Source organism: Convolutriloba macropyga, chromosome 14, assembly GCF_964194025.1.
Source record: "Convolutriloba macropyga chromosome 14, txConMacr16.3, whole genome shotgun sequence".
NCBI lineage: Eukaryota > Metazoa > Xenacoelomorpha > Acoela > Convolutidae > Convolutriloba > Convolutriloba macropyga.
The window spans coordinates 28,806,603-28,832,496 of record NC_134481.1 but is presented as its reverse complement, the minus strand read 5'-3'; the positions used below and the strand labels follow the sequence as shown (position 1 = coordinate 28,832,496).

The window sequence follows — 25,894 nt, the reverse complement described above, 5'->3', positions numbered from 1 at the left end:
AGCTCAATATTAAAATAGTTTTATTGTAGCCTTAATTTTGCAGGTTACGTTGCTGGAAAATTAAGGCTACTCAATGGGGTTTGGGGTTTCCCTTGACTGGCACATTTTGGAACGGGGTTCAATTGTGTTTCAAATTGCCGCATAAACTAGTACTAATGGCCAATATTTATTTACTGTCAGCTCCAAAAATTCAAAACTCTAATAATTTTTTATGCTCGATGATTTATCGGGATAACATTTTCTGGGTTTCATGCGCAACAACTATTTGTAGAGCTCAGGGAAACTGTCGAATTGGGAAACGCTGCTGAAATAGGCGGAAAAGAGCAAAGTTGTCTACGAATTATCAAAATTTTAAGTACCGAAAGAAATCGAAATTTGAAAACTTCAATTGAAATACTCTACACTCGATGGGATTGCAAATTTCAATTTGAACTCTCTGCGATAAATATATCCGACCATAAATGACGTCCTCTTGCCCCTTGGAACTTTATGCTATTTCTACGTCATTATTTTCAGACTTCTCGTGGCTGTTTTATTTTCTGGTCGCTTTGTTGGCCTTTTTGTTTTAATTCGCCACTCACACTATTCGCGCTTAATTTCTCACTCGAATGACAAACAATATTTTAACGAATGAAAAATCCATTTCAACATTTGTACCTAATCAGACTAAAGCTTCCCGCCAAAGGGGAACACTTTGACCAAAGAAACAGGAGGTCAATTTCTTATATTTGTCTTTTCTTTGGCTGTTTCAATGGGCATGGAGGATAAATGCGGCTACTTTGGAAATTTGGGGCATCGTTTGGATTAGTGTTTGAGAAATAGGAATGAAATTTTAGCTGCTGATCATCCATGGAAAATCATCTTCTAGAATTCTGTGTTATGATTAAATGATTATTTTTAGTACCGAGACAACCCTCTGGAACAACCTGCTAAACTACAGAGCAACATTGTCAATCTGTCCTCTACTAGTAACAACAGCAATGAGGTCAGTTATAACAAATTCTTTCCGCAAGTCTTCTGTCTTATCAAGAATATGTTTGTGTCAGTTATGTTCCTTACCTGAGTGAAATTTATAATCTATTTGATTATTTTTAGCGTTCCTTCTCGCGTATAGGCTTCAGAATTTGTAAAGTAGTCAAAATTTAAGTATTAAGTTATGACTTCAAGTCATACGCTCGAGACAAATATTTGACGCTTGTAGGTTTAGTTAGTCATAGATTGTTAACGCTCAACGTGCATAGAGATGAAAATGTTCAAAATGAAGTCTTCAAAGAGAGGCAGTTTGGTTCACAAACAGACACAGTCAAAAAGTAAATTTCTAATAGAAATATATAACAGACTTTACATTGTTTTCTTCCCAGAACTGTGTCATTGTCTTCCTTGTTTTAACCATGTTTCACACTTCAAACCTTCGCATGAAAGATTCAATTGAAGATTTATTTCGAGGTTAAGGTAAATAATAATAATTGTTCAGCTTAAAAGAATTATTTAAAAGTATACGAAGCAGAATGCTTTGAAGTTTTAAGTTTTAAGTTTTGTAAGTGAACGAAACAGCTCAAAGAAGTTACATAATGTTGGCTTACTGATTTACCTATAACAAATTTTATTGAAGTCTGCTATAAGTCTGTGATGTGTGTTTTCTTTTCTCTAATCTTTGAATCAAGCTTTAATATCAAAGCATTTCATGCTTAGTGTCTCAAAATTAGGAAGTGTTTTCTCTTTTCCCCGGAATGATTTGACCGCCTAGAATTAAGATTTCACCTTTTTGATGGTACTTTAAGTTTAAAACATGTTATAATAGTCCCGCATGTTAATAGGCTTAAAAAACCATTATGAGTGCACAAATTCATTTATTCGTGCAGTGTAATGAAAATGAGAATTTTGTTATTTGACGTGGAGAGTAAGGAGAATAAAAACATATTCCGAGTTGTTTTTAGCAGCATCAAAATGAGCTATATGCTCCTTCAAGTGATGGTAATAACCCCAGTGCTCATTCAGGCCAGGGTCACACCCCACTTACCTACCTGGATGTGTATTCTCCGGGCACAAGCACAAATAAATCGAATGCGCAGGCCGATAATAACGTAAGGTCCTTAGGGTAATAAAAAGAGCCAATAAAAGTCAGTATTTTATAACTGTTTGTAGCACTTTTTATACGTTTTACACTCAGACACGCTCTGAAAACAGTTGAACTGAAATGAGTTTAATCGAGTGAAACACTTATTGATTCGAGTAGTGTTGAATAAACTCTACTCGAAGAAAATGAAGTTTTACTATTTTCATGCCTGTTATTGGTATCATTGGCCTGCGTTTATAACAAACACCACCTATTGATGAAATAATCATGCTCTCATTTCTTCATGGTTCCATTCTGTGACATCATACGCTGAGAATTGATTCAACCAATATCTTCCTGGTCTTGTTGGTATTGTCCTGTCATTTTAAAGCTGACTCTTTTCGCTTCAAAGCATTTTGTAAGGCTGTTCATTATTTTCCAACTATCTCATAAACATACAGCTCAATCAAGTAGATGTTCCAAAACTAGTACATAAAGTTACAGTAATATATTTTTTTAAAAAATACTCTAATGGTTCCGTGTGTTTCAGAAGTTCTGACGACGATAAAAGTTTTAAAAGAAGCCTGTCAATTAAAAATTATGCAGCTCAAGCTTTTATGCAATTGGAACAATTTTCGTGTAGATGAAGTGATTGTTGCACGTTCAAAGCATTTTTATTACATCTGAAGCGATTTGCTTAGGTTTGTCAGTGATCTGTTATAGCCCAATATTTCCGAACCGACTGAAAACTTGAAAGTCATACTAGGAAAGGAACTGAGTGTTCGTTGTTTTGAGTTTGCCAGCCAGAGATGTTTGAGTGAGATTGTCCGTAAAAATTGGCCCAAGTGACAAATATTACCCAAAATCCCAAGTTATCCTCTTATTTGCTTAGATTTGCAATATTGCAAGGAATGAGTTAGGTACTACACGTTTATGAACTTAAATTTAAAAAAAAAAAGATAACATACATTGGAAGTCTGAAAAATCGGCGTGCGACTCCTTCGGTGTCTGGTTCCTCAATATCCGGAGTAGATTTGATTATTCTTCCTTAATCTCTCAATTTCAGGGTTCGCCTACAATATTCCAGGAAATGATTTAATCACTACATGTTCAACAGCTTGAAATAGAAAAGGAGATTAGAATTTTATTCGTGCGTTGCGACCCGTGAAATTATGTATAGGATGTGAACAAGTGTTGTATCACCTTTTCCATATTTATCAACAAAACCGATGGCTATTATTACACACCTAAAAGCAACTAAATATAGAAGAGGATTCTCATTTTGGACTTGATATGTTGTAAAAGATAATTTTACAACAGTAGAAATAACATGCAGGTGTTTTATGGGCTAATCTTGAGAGGGCGCATCCGTTGTCTGCATATAAACTTCATAGTGATGTAATTCATACTTTTCACCAAGTAACCGTATTTAACGATATGATGTGATTGGGTGTTGACCGTCGATGTTGTAATACAGCGGAACAGAAATCATGTTATTATAAACCTATGAAAGTAATAAATGGTGCAGTATTAACAAATTTTAGGCTCGAATATGACAATAGAAACTTGCATGGAGAATAATTATTAACTTGCATAATAACAATAGAATAATTATTTGGTGATCTCTTTTATTAGAAAGTGGGTTTCGATGATTAAATGAGCGAGATCACTGTCAAAAAATGAGCGAGATCACAGTAGATCATAATTTATCTAACGCAAAAAATTTGTTTTGCGTTAGTTGTAAGTGGTAGAAAAATATGGTAACATGATTTTGATGTTAGAGTTAGGAGTCCACCCATAGGGTATATAGATTGTGAGTTGATGTTCTATTTTTAAGCATTCAGCATATGGTGGTCCCACACCTATTGCTGGATATGTCGTAATGGATGAGGTTCGTATGCTCACCCAACCAAAGAGGTATTCGTTAAATGGACAAATGACTCCCAGACAAAATTGTTAAATTTCCTTGGAGAACATGTTCCCACGAAAAATTTCCTGGAGAAAAATGAAATTAGATTTTAGGAAAGACTTTAATGAAGCTTTGTTTTGTCTGTTGGAAAAAATAAATGATGCTATGAATCTGATTGCTACATCAATGGCTCGCAAACTAAAATTGACATTTTTTGGTCCTTTTTGTGCGTGGCATTGAATTCTGCGATATCTATATCCCTCTCGCTCAATTTTTTGATTGCTCTCAAACAAAGTTTGTAGCAATTATGTAGCAATTTAGCCCTGTGGTCTTTTTAGGCGATTTTTTGGCGTGCTTGGTTTTTCGTCTCACCTATAACTTTTCGTCCTTAAAAACAGGTGAAGTCCAGAGGGATTAACTGGCCGAGGAGCTCTCTTAGAGCCTTACACCTTCTTAGTCTCCAAGTATGCGATTCGCCAAAACTGTTTTGAGAAGAAAATTTTATGGTTCGAAGGTGGTTCTTAATCTGAAAGATTTGAGTCTATCCCCCCCAACACTCCAACCTCCTCCACCTGGAGTGGCGATCTGAATCCGCCTCTCGTCCAGCCCCCTCAATCCTACCCTACCCCCCCTCCCCCATCTATTGACTCTCACCCCAGTAATTACTAATAGCCGTTGTCAGCATCTCAACGTCTATTATTTAGACGCTCTCCTTTAATTCGCGATTTTCGTTTCACATAAGTCTTTCATGTGTGACTCCTGACTTACTTACTTACTGCTTTAACTGAATGGATTGTTCTGTCACTCTTTGAATTACGCAATGTAGTGTATACGGTCAAGGTCAGAGCAAAATTAAAAAATGGGATAAACCGAAACCCGGATAAACCGATTTTTGAAGTCAAATGGAGAATTGATCTTTCCGAAACAGGAACGAGCTAAGAAGATAGTGGTGTTGTCACTCTAATATTTGTCACTCTAATTTTACAGTACAGCGAGAAAATGGGGTTTGAACAAAAAAGTAGCTTTCTCGATTGTGTTTTTTTTTCACGTGCAGCAATTTGTAGTCCATTCTTTGTCCGTCGCGATTTTCACGCTTGACTTCTGACTTATTTTCACTCACTCTTTCAACTGAATGGATTTTGAATTCTTTCGCGCATTGAATTCAGTATTGTAGTGAATACGGTCAAAGACAAAAGAGCAAAATCAAAAGAAACAGGATAAGCATATAAAGCCCGGTCTTTAAGTCATAGTTCATTAGGCTATCAGAGTTCATTAAAGCGATTGCTGGCTGGCATTACTGTTATGCCTAATAGCGTTCAGTTTAAAAGCTGAATTAAGTGTAATTGTAGAATCTAACCCAATGTAAAGAATTTGCACAAAAAGTAAAAAAAATTGACACTTAGAAAAATGATGTCAATTTCTATCTAATCTTTTCCTTTTCTGCTTCAATCCCAATGTGCGTTAAGTGGGCCAACGGCAGGTTTTTTTCGGGCAATTTGTTGGCTATGTCTTCTGTTTCAAATAAGTCATGCTTGTCTTCCAACTTTCACTCTGTCATTCTCCTTTCACGTTTGAGTTCTGAATTACTTCACTCTGTTTCAGATGGATATAAGAATCGATTCAGTAAGATTACTCCAATAAGTTGACGGTCAAAAAGTGAAATCAATATAAACTGTATTTCAATTAATACTGTGCATTATGACCTAATGTTTAAAATTTAAGTGCATTGCTTTATCAAAATTCCTGAGAGTGTACTTATAATTTGTATCAGTATTTCCCTTATAGTCCTCCCGTTAGGGCACAACAATTTAATGGAACTGCGAACTAATACTTTACACTTTATGACGCTTAGAGAGAAATTGGGTTGTCATCAATTTTTCTCGCCATAAGTTTTTTTGCGTGACTGTTTTCCGGCAATCTGTTTGCTATGTTTATTAATTATGTCGCTATTTTAGTTATTTCTGTTGCTACCGAGTAGTCTTGATTGTCCTATTTGAATTATAGGGGGCCTATTTTTTTAACAATTCAAAGATTTTGAATTGTATTTGGGCACTGTTTCTTTATGATCTGATCTCACTTGATTTGAAGTCACACGATTTGAATTTCATGATTTTTGAAGTAAAATTGGAGAAGTGATTTTGGTCACACCGGAAATGGAGTGAAAATTGGGTGGGTTTTTCGCGCCAATTTCAAAGTGGATTGAGATAATTGTTTTTGAGCAAAAATTCGCTTTCTCTATTGCGATCATTTGTTCACATTCGGCAAAAATTAATTCAATAGTGGCAATTTTACTTCAGTCGTGCGGGTTGACACTTGGAAGAATTTGACATTTAAAAGAATTTTGTCAATTTCTATCTCTTATTCTTTTCATTTTCTATTTCACTTAGAAGAATGTTGACACTTAGAAGAATTCTGTCAATTTCTTTCTGATTCCTTTCTGTTTTAATTCAAATGTGCGTCACGCGGGTCATCGTCGGCTATTTTCCGGCAATTTGTCAACTATGTTTTTTGTTTCAAATAAGTCCTGTTTGTCTTTCAACTTTCACTCTGTCATTCTCCTTCCACGTTTGAATTCTGAATTAGTTGACTCTGTTGCAGATGAATGGATATAAGAATCGATTCAGCAAGATTACTTGAAGAAATTGACGTCAAAATTGAAATCAATAGAATTTGTTTAATTCAATTAATCCCGTGCAATACGACCTAATGTTTAAAGACTAATGCATTGATTTATCAATTTTTCTGAGTGTACTTCTAATTTGTATTAGTTTTTCCGTTATAGTCCTCCCTTTAGGGCTGAATTTGCCACATTTATCAAATTTAATATAACTGCGAACTAAATGTTACATTTTGTGACCCTTAGAGAGAAATTAGGCCGTCTTCAATTGTTCTCGCTGTTTTAAGTTTTTCTGCGTGGTCGTTTTCCGGCAATTTGTTTGCTATATTAATTATTTCTGTTGCTACCGAGTAGTCTTGATTGTCCGATATGAATTATAGCGGGCCTATTTTTGTAACAATTCAAAGATTTTGTTTGAATTGTATCGGGGCACTGTTTCTTTGGGGCACTTTGTTTAATTATGATCTGATCTCAGTTGATTTGAGGTCTACCAATTTGAACTCATGATTTGGGAAGTAAAATCGGAGAAGTGATTTTGGTCACACCGGAAGTGGAGTGAAAATTGGGTGGGTTTTTCGCTCCAATTTCAAAGAGGAGTGAGAAAATTGTTTTTGGGTGAAAGTCCGCTTTCTCTGTTTCGATCATTTGTTCACCACATGCGGCAAAAAATATTCAATAGTGGCAATTTTACTTCAGTCGTCCGGGTTGACTCAAAGAATTTTGACACTTAGAAGAGTTCTGTCAATTTGTTTTATTCTTTCTTTTCTCTGTTTCAATCCCAAGGTGGGTTAAGGGCGGCTTTTTGCGGCAATTTGTCGGCTATGTTTTCTCTTTCAAGTAAGTCTGATAAGTGTTATAATAATAATAATTTGTTTCTGCGTAATCGCATTGGGGCAGCTTTAGGCTTTCAGTCTGCATTAACAGTAGCTTGTTCTCAGTTGTCCTTTTTCTATCATTCCCCACATCTCCCGACTGTTCATTTAGTGAGCATTTATGCTCTTTTTTGGTGACTGTGGTCACTTTTTTTGCGTCACTTTCTCGTGGTACCATCATTGCAGACAACATTGGTCAGGCTATGGTCAACCTGGATATGGTCGAGCTTTGTTTAAGTAAGAGCTCATCCTCTCACAGACAGCTTTGTGGAGGCAGGGGATCGAACTAATGATCATTGGCGTATCAATCACACACCTTACCTCTCGGGTATCACACACCTTACCTCAATGCATAGATTTAATAAGTTCTCGGAGGTGCTGTTCAGCGGTTTTTGGAGTTTTTTTAATCAATTTTTAGTTTGTTTTGTGTTGTACCGTTATACAAGTCAATTGAGGTGATGTGTTGAGGGAATACAGTATTTAATTTTTTTACAAAAAAATCTTGTTTTAAGAAAGCTAAGTTTTTTTTGAAAATTTGTCTCTCTGAAGGCAGACCCACGTTTTTGTGATCAGCAGCCAATTGGTTGGTGCATCCAAATGCTTTTGTAAATTACTGACCAACCACATCCTAAATAAATTGACCTTTTATTTCTTTTGAGTAGAGTTCTGAATAAATTTCACAGGTATCCTGTTTCATAAGTTTTTTTCTGATCGATATGTGGGTAAATGGTTAAATAATGTGTCAATTTTCTTGTTCGGAAGACTTTTTGCAGTATTTTAATAGTATCAGTGTACGCGAAAGACATGATTCGATGATAGCTTTGATTTTTTTAGTGCTTCTCTTTTTAATGACATTATGTTAAAGCTACGGTTTTAATTGAAAAGTATTGCGTCGTCTAATTTGAACTGTTCGGCGACTATACGAATATCTGTTTGCTACTATATCATGCCCACACGGCTTCTTTGGCATGATGGTTGTACAGATTAACACCGAGAAACCTTTCGAACTAGTTGAATGGAAGTTAGATTACGTAATTTTCAAATGTTCTGTCAATTTTGTGACTCAAGTCAATTTTGAATGAGTCCTTTTTCTGAACTCAAAGATCGGCTTTTTTGTTTTTATCTGAATTTGAAGTTTTCGGTTTGCGTTAAAAATTTATCGATTTGGAACTATTTGTCTTCAAGTTTTTTAAATTTAGATTTGCTCACTGTTGCAGTTCGTTTTTCTTAAGATTTTTGTCTCCAGGTGATTTTTGAAGTTTTTAAGAACCTGGTTCTGTCAATCTAGCTTTGTTTCCCTAATAGATTCATGGATCACTGATCACTTGGGGGATATAAAAAAAATGTAGCCACATGCAAACAAAAACACAATTTTGTGTTCAATATTCGAAAGCTAATAATGTGGGGTTAATAATTGTTCCGACCCCCACTTTAGTGGGGAGGGAGGAAATATATTTTCAAATGGGTGGAGAGAGGAACTATATAGTCAATTTTTGTTCATTCAATTTTGGCCGATCGATATATTCATCTTAGAGAGTTGTGAGTGGTATCATTGGAAAGCACACACATCCTAGAATATGGAATTAAAACGATTTTTTCGAATTTAGTTTTTTACAGGGAGCTATCGAAGTTTAAGGTTTTGTGAATATTCGATAGTTTTATTCTCATTTTCCGTAAATTGCGCTAAAATTTGGTTCAATTTAGCTAATATGATTAAAAATAGGTTTAATTTTTAATGATATTGTTGATTGCTCTCAAACGAAGTTTGTATAGCAATTATATTAGTCCGGTTGGTCTATTTTTAATACGATTTTTGGCTTGGCCGATTTTTCGTCTGGCCCATTTAACTTTTGGTCCTCAAAAACGGGATAAACAGTTAGCGCCCAGCGGGCATTAAGTGCTCCTAGAGCTTTTCACATCACTAGTCTCCAATTTTGCGATTCACTGAAACTGTTTTGGAGACTTATACTTATGGTGTGAAGGGCGGTTCTTAGAGATTGACTCCCCACTCCCCATAACCCACCCCCACAACACCCCGATTTTTGATGTTTTTTTTGTTTCTTTAGTTAACTATCACGTTACTGAAAGATGCAATCGAAAAAAGCGCTTAAAAACGCAATTGAACATATTTATTGCTTTTATTAAATTGTTTTAAGGGCTGAGACACCCTTTTCTTAAAGAATTTGATAGTTTTTTTTAGTTTTTGCCCTGTATTTGCTGTTAGTTTTTGTTGTCATATGCCAAATATTGGGTTATAGAAAGTGTCAATGGCCAACTATAGATATATAATTGATTTCAATAACTGCTTTTTGTCAATTTTTCGTATTTTACAATTTCGTATCACTTTCGTAACTCAGCCGCGTTTTTGAGAGATCTCGTTATTTTCTGTTGAGCCAAACAATAATTTCTCGTTCGTTAAACATTTTGACTGATGTCTTTAGGGCTAAGTAAATTTGTTTGAATTTTGTGTATTAATTTTTTTCAATGTTTGTGATTATTTTTGTTGTCATTTTGATATAGCCGTTTCACAAAAGACTTCACGATGTTCAATGGAGACGGAAGTAAAGATTTAAACTTCTCGCGGTTAGTGTCTTATGAATTTAATGGCTTCAACACAGCGGTTTCGTAAAGTTGTTTGTGATTTTTTTTAGTTCTGCATGTATTTTTTTTATTTCATAGTCTTATGACTTAGTCTCAATGATAACAGGGGCAATTAGTTTTCTAAGACGTTGCGAGATAAACTGTCCTTCCTTCTAGTTGAAAGCTTATGTTTGTTATGAATCTGGAAATATTTGTTTTTGAAAAAAGAATGGTTTTTTGAGCTTTGCCAATAGTTTTTCTGTTAAATTGTAGCTTAGTTTCTCTATAGATAAGTCACATCCAAGTTTTGCTCTTCTTAACTGTTTTCCTCAAACGGTCTCTTTTCGTGATACTACCAAGTTTCATAAAATATTCGTAATTTTTGCGTATTTGCCCATTTAGAATTTTTTTTACACTTATGGGCGGTTCTGTTGCCATTTGACAAAAGACGCAACTAAGAAAATTATAATGTTATTGGTGAACAGCTTGATGTCTAATTGGCTGGGATACCGTTTTCATGCAAATTTTGATTTTTTGTTTCAGACTTTGTTTCTCTTTCTCATTGTAGTCGTATGACGTATACTTGATAATGAAAGGTCTGAATCACTTTCAATGCAGGTATAAATTAATCTTTCAATGATTTCTGTTGATACATAATGTTTTTAATGTTTGATAGTATTTTTTTTTCAAAAACAGGCAATATTTTTTTTAAACTTTACCCTTGTGGTTTTTTCTTGTCGACTTGTTATCAAGTCGCATTGAGGAAAAAGTCCCATATTTTGTTCTTATGAAGTACAGGTCTATTGTTCTTCGGTTTAGGTTCTATCAGATGCCATTTTGATTTGGTAATTTATTGTTTTGAAAAATTGTACAGCGAGTTTTGGTCGTAAATAATAATTTTAATTATTTGATTTTTACCGCCGTCTTTTCTGCTAGTCACATTAATGACACGTCTCATCGGCCCTCTAAGGTATATTGATTTATTCATTTAGTGTATTGTTGAATGCTATGTTAACTTTTTCTCTTCCTTATTTGGTAGACAATCAAGTGAAAAATGTAGATGAGCGGGATCGGACCATTATGTGCGAATGCACATTACCGTGACTCCTTGTTTGCCTATCTAAAGTGAAAGGCAAAAACAAGCTGTTTAAGGTGGCAAAACGGTGCATTATTATGTCTTCTATATGCCGCGATCTTTATGTTGAGTTCTCTTTGCCCTTAATCTTGTAATAAGGCAGATTTTAGAACATTAATTAAGGATTAAGTACAACAGTTAAATTTGCAGGATGTTTACTGTTTCGTCCCTTTTGAGAATGTCTTGCTTTTGTCTGCTAAATAGAATTTTGAGTGGGAGTGGTTTGTCTGTTTATGGCAATAGCTAATCCAGTATTCGATAATTTGTCCATGTAAAACGTTCACGTGCATGTATACGTGTGGTCATGTCGTACCATAACTTGCATGCCTTAATGTCGCAGTTGTGATATTTTCACTATAAAGATGGTTATTTGTGTGTTGATCGCTCGAAATTGTCGAAGCAACTATTAGAAGATCTAGGGGCGCCTTGGCCCTTTCCTGCTTGAGGGTTGGTGCAAATATATGATTGTAGTTGTCAATTGAAAAAAGCATCTGCAGAAATTAGCTTAGTGTTGTTTTGAGTTCGAGCAGGATGGCGTCCATCAGCTACGCCATTGATAGTTTGACTTGTGAGTTGGCGAGCAAATAAGTGACGGAATTTACTGATGCCTATTAACTAGCTTTTGTGCCATGCTATTTCTATCTGACCCTAATTCAAACATCGTCTTGAAAATAATCAAAAACATCTATTTATGTGAAAAAAGAACGCTCGAAAGTGAAAGGGTCAGGCTCGTTTACAAATGCTGAACTTGCTACTGGAATGCATAAAAGATCTGATTGAAGCGAACATATTTCGGGAAAATTCAAAAAGATTTAAAAATGAGTGTTTAGTTTGCAACTAGAGGAACGGCCGAGGCTGATATGAAACCTAGAGAGAGGGTATCTTCGGGAGGAGCTAGAGGGGGTGTCGGGGTACCCAACAGGGCTGGTGCTGTTGGCCCTGTTGCCAGTGGTAGGAGAGCCCAGGAACAGCACCAGGGCGACAACAGTATTCCTAGGAGAGATGAGGTTTGTTTCCAACATTCTTTTCCTTCATTCTCTGTCTGTATTTGGCTTGCTGGGTTTTGTTGCTTCTGACTCCTCATTTTCACTGGCAACTTTTTAACTGGCTGATATGATAGAAGAGCTTGTTGCTTTACAACTTTTACGCGTTGTTGTACTTATGGTTGCTGAAATATGGGACGCACTCAATAATATTGCGTTTCAATCGTAAATTTCGCCTATAATTCAGAATCAGAGAAAGATCCACTGAAAGATTTGATTATTAATAGCCGCCCTCATCTTCTCAGCAGGCTATTATTGCGCTCGTATTTTTTTTTTACTTCGTCAAACTTTTTTTCGCTTTACCATTTTGCCGCTTTTTCGACATTTTGCGTGAAATCTTTTTGACTTCTCTAATTAGGCTAGTTTCTCTCTTCTCTCATTCTGCTAAAAGTGAATTTGAACATCAGTTGCTAAGCAAAGCAATTCAAAATGAACAGAGTCGGTATAAAAAATTGAAGTCAGAAATAGAAACGGGATAAACCCATAAAGCCCAATTTTAGATGCCCGCTATTTGAACGTTGTTCCTATAAGTCTTATTTACCATCTCTAATTCTTATTGTTATTGACAGTAGCCCCTGTATCCTCTCTCTAAGAAACAGAAGTACGATATTTTCAACTACGAAATGCCATCAAAATAAATCGGACTTCAAAAATGTTTTTGTACAAAAATCTTTTTTTTTTCAATATCTTCTGTTATTTCAATCCCAATCATGCTTATTGGCATCAACGGCGGCTATTTTCCGGCAATCTGCCGGGTATGTTTCATATGCTTAATGAAGAAAAGCAGACTATTTAATTTGACTATTCATAATAGTTCACCTCTCGAGAACCAGCCATTATTCTAAGTTTCAAATATTTTCGAAGATGCTTCAGATTTCCTGGCTTTAAACCTTTTTTTGAAGTACTTGGATTTTCATCCATTATTGTCTGCAAAAATTGTTAAAGAGAGGATTATTTTACCTTAAGAGTTCTAATTGTTTGTAAATAACTTGTTCTGTTTTCAGATTTTGAGGGCTATAGGTACACAGACCCCCGATGCTGGATGATAGCCATCCGTCAATATTTCATTAAGAAATCTATGGGTTTCTGCATTTGAACTTACGAGTCATTGTCAATTCATTTTTATCAAATTGGTCTCATAGTAATCGTTTTAATCAATTATCGTTGTAAAAGTAGCAATCGTGTTCATGAGAACTGTCTGGTTTTCAGCATAAATTCGACTGCTTTTGACGTATCAGTCTATTAATGGATTAGAAAAGAGTCTAGTGAACGCATTATTAACGACAAATGCAAGAAAGCAGTACTCTTATGTGCTTTAATTACTTGCTTGTTCGTTACTATTTTTTACCTTTATTTTGCTTGTAGATGTGATAAGAATATTAATTTGGCCAAATGTCAAATAATACTATCCACTGACGGACGAGAAACAAAAAGCCTCGCATATTTTGAGATTCCATACTGCTCAATTCCACGACGCAATATATCAAAAAGCAGTAGTTTAATGTAAAGCAAATGTCACGTACGCCGGGCCATTAACACTGTTACAGATTTAATATTATGAGCAATGTTTTAGTCTGGAAGTGATGAAGAGTATTTGGTCCCTCAGAAGCCCCCCTCTCGTCCCCCTCCCCCCTCGCAGCTTCCCTCCAGCCCACCACACGACACTTCCCACTTCAGACAGGTCGAAGAGGATGAGTATTTGAGACCAGTGCCCATGCCGAGAAATGCTAATCCCGCGGTTAGCTCTACTTATAATTGCTCTCGAAGTTTAAAACAATAATTATTGCCAACATGTCTTTTAATATAAATCTTTACTTTGAGCGTTTTTGCGCTTTTCTTCTAGAACATTCTTTGTTCTCAAAATAATTTTCCACGCGTGACTGCTTAGTTTTTGCCTGATCTGAATTCCGAAATTAAGTCTGTTGCTAAGATAATAGCGAGTATAAGCAAGGTTATAGCAAAGATTGTGTAGCTTAGTGGTAAAGGTCTGAGACTGCCATCAGGGAGAATACGGGTTCGAACCCCTCTCGTGTTGTTTTTTTTTGCACCCATGAAAAATTTCTGAAGTTATGCTCCTCTCAAATGAATGACCCCACCTGTCGTTGGAGAGCAACTCATCCGACTTAAGCCAGTTTGTTTTTATTTGAAAATTGTTTACGTTTTTTTTTACTACAATGGAGTTGAGCTATAACTTGAATGTTATTCCCAAAGCTCCAACTCAAAAGGCTATTTTTGGGTGCTGTCCTTTTTACAATACAAAACATTTAATTTTTATAGGGACACACTCCATTTTTGAAGATCTATTCTCACATAATTTTGATGTTAATGAGAAGTCAATTGGGTGGCGGTAGTGATTTTTGCCACGCCACACTATTAAAGAAGCGGAAAAGGAGTAATTTTTGGGCCCAAATTTTATAATGCATTTAAACTGAAGCGAGAATTTGATGTTTTGGTAGTGATGTAATGGTTTCAACCGATGGTTTCAGCTGAACAGCATTATTTTTTCGATAAATGATCATAATCGTAAAATTCGCCAGAATCGTTCGAACCATTAATTTTTTTTGAAAATTATAAGTCTTTTCATTCTATCAGTTTTTTGTTTTCATAACTTAGTGTCAATACTAACATGCACGTCCAATCGGCTTCTGAAAGAGGCAAAATTGAGTCTGTTATTTTGCAGTTATTAATTGTTCTATTTTGAGAAGCAATTATTGTAAATGTGTGTTTTTTGTGCAAAATTTTCGCTTGACCGTTCTGACTTTTGGAGTGACTTTTACGCCCTTGACTTTTTGCGTTTCGCGTGATCTAAAATTCTCTCACGTTAACAATTTCAAGCAGCTGAACTCAATTGGCGGCAATTTAATTCTAAAAGTCAACTGAAAAGTGGGCCGAAACTGGTGCCATTTTCCACTTTAAATCTTAATAGTGGTAACCTCTGATGTGGCTATTTGAAGCCCACTTTTGAACTTCATAGTCCCATTTAGGCTCCCCCTCCCTCTCCTGCCCGATTGAAGCAGGCTGCAATTGATTACAGCTCCCACTAGGCGTTCGAGAGCAATTCTTCAGACGTTTAGTTGGTTTTGTTTTGTGAATTAGTCTCAAACGAATTTTGTAGCAATTATATTAGTCCTGTCGGTCTTTTTTTATGCGATTTTTCGCTTGACCAATTTTTCCTCTGACGCTTGTCACTTGTCGTCCTCAAAAACGTGATAAACAGGTAGCGTCCCGCGGGCTTTCAGCTCTGTTTCAGCTCAAACTGCTTTGAAGACTTATACTTATAGTGTGAAGGGCGGTTCTTAGAGGTTGAAGACACCCCCACTGTTGACACCCCCATCTCCCCCCACCGAGCTGTTGCCCCCCAGCCCTCTGCTGCTAAACCACCCCCCCCCCCCTCCCCTCCCTCCCCATCAACCCCCACCGTGGATACTGACGAACCCGCGATCTTCTTAGAGGTTGAAGACACCCCCCGCTATCGACCCCCCCACTATTACCCCCATGCCCCCACTCGATTGTTGCCACCCCTATCAGCACCCTCGGTGACCCCTCCCCCCCCCCACGTAGCTAGCTACTGAGGAACAACCGCTCGCTAAAAACACGCAAAAGTAGTGATGTGTCTTTCTGGGCAAACTACGGGGGGGGGGACATAAGTGTCTTCCCGTGAACACTACGGGGGGGGGGGGACACAAGTGTCTTCCTGGGCAAACTACAGGGTGGGACACTTTGAAATTCTTTCTCCTTATTTCCCCTGCCATGCATGAAACTAATCTTAGGAAACCATTTTCCCTCCACTTGCGTGACTGGTTTGCCGCTTTGGGCTTGAAGCCATTTTAACTACCACCGCTTTTGCTTTGAAAGTGAATTCGTCATATGTCTGCGCCAGTGTACTTTAATCTTGTTTTGGTCTGGGCCCATTTCAACATTTTACCCACAGTTATACAGAACCTACACACCCAATACCAGAATACGAATTCCAAATGCCACCAAGGCGAAAACGTTGCTTGTTGGACTGCTTTCTGTGTCGCTCCAAATTTTTAAATTCTAAAGATCTTTTTACTCATTTTGAAGAAATACACCCCAACAATTTTAGATATCAATGTGAAAACTGCAATCAGAAAATTTGGCGTTTAATTGACACACGATACCACCAGTGTGAAAATTCAGCAGTTACTGCGCCCCCTCTAATTATCCAAAACCCTGTTTTAAGGTGTAAAATTTGTTTCAAAGTTTTTACCCAGCAAAATGGTGTGACTAACCATGTTAAAAGTCATTCCCCCATGGAAATTATTCTTAGTCTTCGTGGAATCCCGATAAAACGGCGTTAGAAAAACCTTTTATTTGTCTTCTTTTTATAGTAAAGTTTCAATTTTTACATTAATTTGTATTTAGTTTATATGAATGCTTTTTATAATTTATCCATGCACTTCAACTACAACTAAATGTAAGTTATCAGTTATCTTCACTGCTTGAATTGTATAAAACTAGACGTCTGCGTTTTGGTGTTGGTTCTATTATAAGACTATTACTTGAAGATAAATCAGACATATCACTATTATTGCTTGCTTCGCTTTCAACTGCTTCCAATTCTAGAAAAGAATTGTCAAGGGCTGGCGGGGAAATTGCGTAGGGTTCATTCCAGTCAACAATATCTTGATCAAGCTCACTTTCTGAATAATCGGGTTGATTGAATCCTGGATCGGGGGCAGAAAAACTATTGTTTTCAGATATCACATTTTCCGGGGTTGGTTGTGAAATTGAATCCAAGTCGCTTTCGTTTTCTGACTGCCAATCCCAATCATTTAATATAACATTGTGAAATGCAAATTCTCTAATATTTTATGTCCAAATGGTAGGGAGTTTATTGGGTCAAGGTAAAACCGCTTGTCACAGTAGGCCGAAAGCGCAACTCTGTTTTGTTCCAGTGTCATCAACTCATGTTTCTCTGATTTGATGGTCACATTTTTGACGCGGACAATTTCCCCGCTGTTCAATACTCTCTTGAAGACCTCGTGCTTTAGTTGCTTTTGCCCCTCATGTGTTATTCCCTTTGCACTTTTCTTCTGACAGTCTGAAAGAACGTTACAATCAATCCGTTTTCTACTTTATTCTATGTGCTTTCCTAATCTAGGTTTCAATGTTCGTGTTATATTAAAAAGACGCTTCCATGATTTTGGTTAGTTTCAAAACTGGAATTTGTTTTAATAAAAAATAATGTTACACATACCCTTCGTTTGTATTGAATACATTTTGGGTTTCAAGCCACAGAACTCTTCCATTACCACCCCTGCCAGTTCGTCTTTGAATTTGAGAGTTACCATATGATTTTCTGTGTTGTACAATGCGTTATCAGAATGGTGGTTGGAGAAATCGAATTCTGTGTTGACTTCTGCTTGTGCTAGCTCCTCATACAAGTCATCACAATCAACAGCATAGGTAAGTGAGTCCGTATCAGAGTATAAAAGTTCACACTTGAACCACTGTTTCATATTCTCGTAGTGAAATCGAAACATGAATGCTTTTGAAAGATCCAGAATTGAAGCACCAACTATTGTAGGTTTCACCCAGTTTATTTTCGTTTTTCTTGTAGTCACGACTGCCATGTTTTCATCAAAAATTTTAAAGGATTTCATGTTAAACTTATCTGTGTGGTTGAGAAGAGCTCGTTCATCTCGGACCAGGAAAGCGTTAACTCGATTTCGCATGCTTTCACAGCACTTTCCAAAAGCAGAGTTGTTCATGAGTTTGAAGAAGTTTTCAGCAATTTTGCTGGTTGCTGCTTGCCGCAATCTTGTGTTCAGTTCGATATAATTTGCCATCCACTTTGATTGTCTGAACTTGAGCACCTTGTGCAGTTTTGAAACTTTAAGACCGTTTCGTTCATAAATATTCAACGTTACATAGTGTAGTGTATAATCCTTCTTATCATAGAGTGTTTGAAGCAGTTTGTTGCACTTTGAAACTTTTGGGAGATGATATTCTTCCAAAAGGTCCAACTGGTAACTACTCAACCACATGCTGTCTACAGGTTCTCGGGTGGGTGCCATTGGAAAATCTTGGTGAGCATCGTGAATTGAGTCGGGGTAGTCCAAGTCGACGCAGACGATATATCCAAATTCAGCGTCTTCTGGAGTTTGCAAAATTTGTTCAATCGTCACTTCTGTGTCCGTCTGGAAGGAATTGAGTGGCAAGCAGAAATCCTTCATGATCCCACCATAGAGGTTATTAGCATCTATGGTGAGACCATATGTTGATTTTTGCGTGTCATCAAAACGTTCCAGATATTTGTTGTTTGGCGTGAACAGTCTTTTTGTGTATACCGAGGACATACCCCCTCGCAACAATTCTTCTGCTATATCCAGATGGTTGCGATCTGTGAGAAGTTCCAGGTCGGGTCGACATATCTTCAGAAAGGCATCGCCCGCTAAGTGTGGTGCTGATAGATATTGAGCACAGTCCAAGCTGTACGAGTCCAGACAGACTGCTCGTAGCCGCTCAAACCAGCAGGCGAGCTGTAGGGTGTCGACTGTCAAGTACAGATCGTGATATTCACCCATGTTTCTACAATCAAATGTTTCGAAGATCAGCTTTGCTTTTTCGTAGTCAGCTTCGGTTATTGTCACTTTTCCTGATTTGAGTTTGTCGACCCAGCACTTCTTAGGCGGCAATTTTTTTAGCTTGAATTTTCTGAAGGTGTCCATGTAGGAGTAGGGGTAGAATCCTTTACCGTGCAGTAGTTTCACATCATTTTGGTCACAGTATTCAAAATGGTTATCGAGTATATCGAAACTGTCTTCAGGCAAAGACTGAACTAGTTTATCTAAAGACGACTGCACGAAGCGAAGAGAATCGATAAAGCGAAGTTCTTCGTATATGGGTATGACGTTTTGATTTTTGTTCACAATATCTTTGATCCAAACTTTAAAGCTAAAACTGATATAATTCTCCTCAGTTTGAGGTATTATTGAAAACTTATTGTTAGGGTTGCAGTGATGAAGACTCTTTACAACATGATGCAAGTCATATCCTGACAAATTGTGTGCGATTATGGGGACGAAGCTCTGTGTTCTGCGCTGTAGGTTACACTTTGAGTGAGCCCAGCCAAGAAACTGATTTGAGAAATGGCAGTGATCCAAGACTTTTTCGTTGTCCGCAGAAAAACTAGTTTCACATATCCAACAGTGAGTCGCAAGCTCTTTTGCTTGTCCAACTGCTCCTGTGAAGTACCTGTGTTTTTGCTTTTTCTCGTAGATATCTTTTGCCAGTGTCTCCATTTGCTTCACAAAGACTTGCATGCAATCTTCACCTCTGTACAGATGGAAGAACTCCAAATTTGGACTTCCATGTGAAATGGCTACATAACAGTAACCGCTCGGAATGTGTTTGTCCAACAATCGAGTCCCTGAAGTCTGTGGGTTTTGTTCAACTGATGATACCGGAACAATGATTGACTCTAGGTCAAAATAGACAATCAGTGGAAGAGCTGTTTTTGCTTGAAATTTTTTGAAAGCGAAACTGTTGCTGTCCGGCTCAGGTAGCAGAACTTGACAAGTTTCGAAGTGATAGCAAAGTTTTTCGTGTTTTTGAAGCGTTTCGTTGTTCGAGCAAACATGAAAACAGTTGCGACAGATTTTTGCGCGTGCATCAATCTGTCGCCCTTGCATTTTTCGAACTAAGTTTACCAGGTCCGTTATCACCACGTAGTGATAACGTTCACCATCAGTTATCAGTAGGAGATCAACGACAAAATCAGAGTTGTGCTTTGAAATTCGGAAAGGATACAAACTTTTTTTTTCGTATCGAAAAACGTTCACTTTACTTCATTACATCTTTCAAACGCGCTTATTTTGTCAATTGGCATCGGCATCGGGAAATCTCCTACTGCTTGATGAGTTAAAGGGTTTGAGCGAGCGTATGTTGCGGGGTTTGTTTTTTTGCTGTACCGATCCCCAGGTTGCGTGAGGGGGCAACCTTTCCCCTGCAAATGGTAGGCAGCCGTGAAACAATACAAGAAACAGTTTGGATCGTTAAAGTTTCGGATATTGAGCAGGCATTTTAGAGCGCTAAGTTCAGTTGGAAGTGCTATATAGGTTGATCCCCGAATAGGGTTGAATTTTGCAAATCGAATTTCGAGTTTTTCTACCTTTTCAATAATCCAACCTTTTCCACTTGTGGCATACATTGAAACCACGTTGACAATATGCTGCACGGACTCAAAGAACTGCTCTTCGGAGAGAGCATCCGTGTACACAATTTGCATTTCAGCGTTAGCGTAAATAGTTACGTGTTTTTCTTCTTCATTAATCCCCTTAGTGAGTGTAATGCTTAGAGAAAGTTGAACTTTCTGAGGACCTTCGAGGGTCTTTTGACGTATAAGTTCATTGATGTGATACCTCGATGAGTTCATGAAAGACAAAACGTCAGTGTGATCATTACCTTCAATCTCCTAGATCTCCAGAGCACCTCGAATTGCCGACTGTACTGGTACTGCTTGATTATTGCTTTGGCCTCTGTCCCAAACAGGCAATCCGTGAGCATTCTTCAGATGTTGATGAAAGTTACTCTGGTTGTTGAAAACCAGATTGCAGTAGGCACACTGATTTTGGACTTCTCCACCGTGCTCCCGTCGGGTGTGTTGGTTCATTATCAGAATGTTGTGAGTCTCAAAACCACAAGTGCTACACTCCAAGGCTGGGAATTCCGGTTGAACTCCATGAACGCGCTGTTTGTGTCTTCGAAGGCTTCTTTTTTCGGCCAGTTCCTTTGCGCAAATTTCACACGGTTGGGTCATTTTTGAGTTTTTCAATTTTTTTTCTTTCGAAAATTCAACTGACTGCTTTACTGAGAAAACGACTGAGCAAATGAAGTCAAATTGTAACAACAGTTAACTGGTACAATTAGAGGGAGTGTTAGTTGGTTGAAAGTTGTGTTCTACACGAGAAAAATTTCCCTATAAGGGTGTGCTTGCACTTTGACACCATTTGCCAGGTTTGGAACGCAAATCTTGGTAGGAGTGTAGGTCAACTTTAACCCATGTTAACTTTTGACCAATAAGCGGTGTGTTCATGTTTCAGAACTACTCATTTCCATTATTTCCATGCAAGGTAAAAGTTTATTGTGTAATTTTAGTTATATCTGTTATCTACCACAACTGAAACATAGCTAACGCAGTATACTTACAATATACTCTTTTCTGTCGGGAAACAGTTCAAGTGTTCAAAATACTCTTCTACAAAAGTTGTTTTAGACTTTCTCTACTCTTCGAGGGTTGTATCGAAATTCCGTTCTATTTTCAACCTTATTATCAGTTTTCACTTTTAGGTTTCTGGAATACTTGGCAGTATTCTTATACTATTGGCTAAAATTGTTCTAAACTGCTATTATCAGTGTGTTTCATGTGAACATAAAGTAATTCCATGAAAGACACTCTATCTTATCATTGTGCAAAAGTAAATTGTAGCTATATATAAGACAAAGATAGGTCGAAAGCAATTGAAATTAAGGATTTTATATTTACCACTAGTACTGATAACACATTTACCAAATGTCATTTGGTGAAAACCATAAATGTGGTTGTGGAATAACTAAATGCATTCTATTTACAGAAAATGAACTTCTTTAGTGCTTAAAAACCTTTTTCTACTATATGATGAATAAAATAAAAGTTTTTTGTAACAACTTAAGTAGTGAGATTTTTGCACTTTTACAGAAATCCTACATATGAAAATTGACTTTTTACCATTTAAAAACCTTTTTTTACCCTATGGTTAGTAAAATAAAAGTTTTTTGTAACTACTTGAGTAGTGAGATTTTTGCACTTTTACAGAATTCCTACATATGAAAATTGACTTTTTACCATTTAAAAACCTTTTTTTACCCTATGGTTTGTAAAATAAAAGTTTTTTGTAACTACTTAAGTAGTGAGATTTTTGCACTTTTACAGAATTCCTACATATGAAAATTGACTTATTACCATTTAAAAACCTTTTTTTACCCTATGGTTAGTAAAATAAAAGTTTTTTGTAACAACTTAAGTAGTGAGATTTTTGCACTTTTACAGAATTCCTACATATGAAAATTGACTTTTTACCATTTAGAAACCTTTTTTTACCCTATGGTTAGTAAAATAAAAGTTTTTTGTAACTACTTAAGTAGTGAGATTTTTGCACTTTTACAGAATTCCTACATATGAAAATTGACTTTTTACCATTTAAAAACCTTTTTTTACCCTATGGTTAGTAAAATAAAAGTTTTTTGTAACTACTTGAGTAGTGAGATTTTTGCACTTTTACAGAATTCCTACATATGAAAATTCACTTTTTACCATTTAAAAACCTTTTTTTACCCTATGGTTAGTAAAATAAAAGTTTTTTGTAACAACTTAAGTAGTGAGATTTTTGCACTTTTACAGAATTTCTACATATGAAAATTGACTTTTTACCATTTAAAAACCTTTTTTTACCCTATGGTTAGTAAAATAAAAGTTTTTTGTAACAACTTAAGTAGTGAGATTTTTGCACTTTTACAGAATTCCTACATATGAAAACTGACTTTTTACCATTTAAAAATCTTTTTTTTACCCTATGGTTAGTAAAATAAAAGTTTTTTGTAACTACTTAAGTAGTGAGATTTTTGCACTTTTACAGAATTCCTACATGTGAAAATTGACTTTTTACCATTTGAAAACCTTTTTTTACCCTATGGTTAAAGTTTTTTTGTAACTACTTATGTAGTGAGAATTTTACACTTTTACAGAATTCCTACATAAGAATTTTGACTTTTTTTAATATTTAAAAACGTTTTTTTTTTACTATATGGTTGATAAAATAAAAAGTTTATTATAACTACTTAAATAGTGAGATTTTTTGCATTTTTACAGATTTCCTTCATATGAAAATTGACTTTTTACTGTTTCAAAATCTTTCATTCTTCAATATGTGTTTTAAACAGAACTTTGCTTGCTTGCTGTGTTTTTATGTTATAACATGTGAGATTTTCTTCCAACGTTCACTAACTAACATTTTGACGGAATACTTTTTGATTCTGCCTTCTCTTTCCCGTTTTGTTCTCTAAACAAAAAAGAGATATTATGATGTTCAATTAAAATTAGAAATGCAAATTGATATTTTTTTACATTTTCAAACCAAAAAAATATTATTAAAGCACACAATTTATTTAGAGGTTCATAGAAATGGTGACAGTTTCAAAAAGTTTCAGTTTTCCGAGTTCAGGTTAGTCCTCAACTATATCTATAAGTGGTGTTCGATTGGCACGTTTTTTCTGTGGAGCATTGCATACTTTGGGAGTCTCTGAATTCAAGGGTGTTGTGTTGGTTGAGGTTCTGTACGTTTCGAAGGATACTGTAGCATTCTCTGCACTCTGCGTTGGTGTCACAAAAGTTGTCTCTGAAAGAAGAGAACTATCGAAATTCGGTTCGAACTGCTCGTTTGACCCCATATTCCAAGACAATTTGTCCATGATTGAAGCGATGACTGTTTTTCGTTTTGTATCTGTTGTTTCCGGCGTAACAATGGGGCTTGGGTCGTTCGTTGCCGGTGATCCAATTGGTGAAGTAGCTGGTGAAGTTGGCGAAGGTTGAATTCCCCAAAGTTGAGCCAGTTCTTCAATTGCCTGGAATTGGCCGAGTTGATTCTCAAAAATAGGCACACAGTCACAATCGTATCGGTACAAAAGTCTCTTTGTGTCTGGAGAAAGTGTGTCAATGTCATAGGGGAAAAGTAGGGGCTTTTTCCGAGGAACACTGTATCCTCCAGCTGTTAGCACAGTTTTCGTGCCATTGTCTTCTGTAGATACGTATTTATCTGGTAGTGTTGCAACAAAATTCACGAACATTTTTGGTATGATGCAATGTTCAATTGATCTCCAACAGCCTTTTTCGCTATTTTTCTTCTGCTGTATAAAAACTATGTAGTTTTCGTATTGAGTGTGATACACAGTACTGCGCTCCCAAGAATCTTCAGACTCGCAAAGAATGTGGTAAGACATTATTTGTAAAGCACTTTTACAGTTTGTTCTCTTGAAAATGGAGCAGAACTGAACAACTATAGTCTTGAATTTAAAAACGAATAAATAAAATCCGGCAAATACCAACATTAGCAACACTTGTGTGTGAAATTTGTTGAATACTTAACACTTCCAGGTCAAGGGTTGTAACTACAATTGTGAATGTTCACTCTACATGAACTTGTCTGTGTTATAGTTTTATGTTTTTGTAACTAGTTGCAAAGTGTATAAGAAAGTCTTATCTACACAGACTTAAACGCACTAGTTTTCAGTTTTATTATGTTGATATGTATACTAACGTTTATAATGTATGCAATAGCAAGAAGTTTACAACCAGTTTTGTTTAGTATAGACTGTGTTATATCAAAGGCCTAAAGCCTTCTATCAAACGCTTGCTGTGTAATTGTGAGTTCTTTCTTATCTATGGACACACCCAGAGGTCACATTTTCTTTCCATTAAATTGTACTAGTTCGTGCTCTATGTTGAGTAATATTATCCAAATATAAACTTTATTACCAACGCAATAAAACAGTTTAAGTGAGGGTCACGAGTTTTGTCTTACATTTTGACAAAATTGCCAAGTTTTATAACCTAGACTTGCATTCAAATTCAAATCAGAAGCTTAAATGTTAACCAAGAGCGCTCTTATCAGTAGTAAGCATTTAAAGTGTTGTTTGTGTTTGTGTTAAAGGTACTTGTAAATAAAAATCATTTCCGAAAATTCTTTCAAAACAGGTAGTTTGACACAGTTTAAGTACACAATTCTTGAAAATGCCATTTACTGCTGCTAAGGACGCACAGTTTGGAGACGTGTATTTTGAAATCTCTAGAACAGAGAAAAGATTGATACGCGCAACAGTGAAGTCTTATGAAAATACGGGTGCCTATGTATTTCTCAAGCTATTTAAAAAAGTTGACAAGGAATATGAACTTCAACAACGAATTACTCTAATTTTAGATGAGTTTGAGCTTTTGTCAAAAAGGTCAGCAAAAATACGGTCTGCTGCTGCTGGTACAGCTACTGAAAACGATCAAGCTAACAAAGCTCCAGCAGCGAAAAGACGTAAAACTAAAAAAGACGACGAGCACGACAATTCAGACTAATTATAATATATTAGAAAATGGTGGAAGCGATGTATGAGCGTTCTCCGGGTTTCTTCAAGCAGTTTCAGAAAAACTTTAAATATTTCATATCGGAAGAAAAACCTAATTTTTCTTCTCTCAAGAACTTTGCCTTTTGCATGCATTTTGAGTGTCCACTGTGATTACAACCCTACTAATCATTACCATGTTCTTATCGACGTGTCGGAGTTCTCAGCAGACTTTCTCAAACAAACAAAACCGTGTTCAGTTCCGTGTCTTTTTACAACTTTCAAGTATCTGTTCTCGTCTTCGGATACACTGGAGGCAAAGGGAGATGTTTTTCAAAAATTCTTGCTGGCAATGGAGTTCAACAAAAGCAATTTCAACGGATTCTCAAAAGCAGACACTACTGCTTCCATTCAAAAGCGTTTGCCAATTTTTACGAAAAACGTCACAAACAAATTTCAACAACCTGACTGCTTATACCGAAACATTGCTGGACACAAAAGTTGAATTAAATGCATCGAAGCAAAAAAATCAACCAATTCAAACTGATCAACTAACAACTGAAACTCTGAAA

The 25,894-nt window shown here is 36.4% G+C and overlaps 2 protein-coding genes across 2 annotated transcripts in view; one reads left to right on the top strand and one right to left on the bottom strand.

The window, feature by feature from the left end:
* LOC142353212 (uncharacterized) overlaps positions 1–7,822 on the bottom strand; it is a 276,576-nt gene extending 268,754 nt beyond the window's left edge. The window contains exon 1 of the mRNA XM_075405441.1: positions 7,811–7,822. The gene's annotated coding sequence lies outside the window, so the exon portion shown is untranslated. The remainder of the gene's footprint in view (positions 1–7,810) is intronic.
* The window catches only part of LOC142353214 (uncharacterized), a 712,302-nt gene that overhangs the window by 655,859 nt on the left and 30,549 nt on the right, over positions 1–25,894 (top strand). The window contains exons 16-19 of the mRNA XM_075405443.1: positions 902–985; positions 1,938–2,084; positions 12,000–12,176; positions 13,786–13,950. Coding sequence (XP_075261558.1) covers positions 902–985; positions 1,938–2,084; positions 12,000–12,176; positions 13,786–13,950 — 573 coding nt within the window. The remainder of the gene's footprint in view (positions 1–901; positions 986–1,937; positions 2,085–11,999; positions 12,177–13,785; positions 13,951–25,894) is intronic.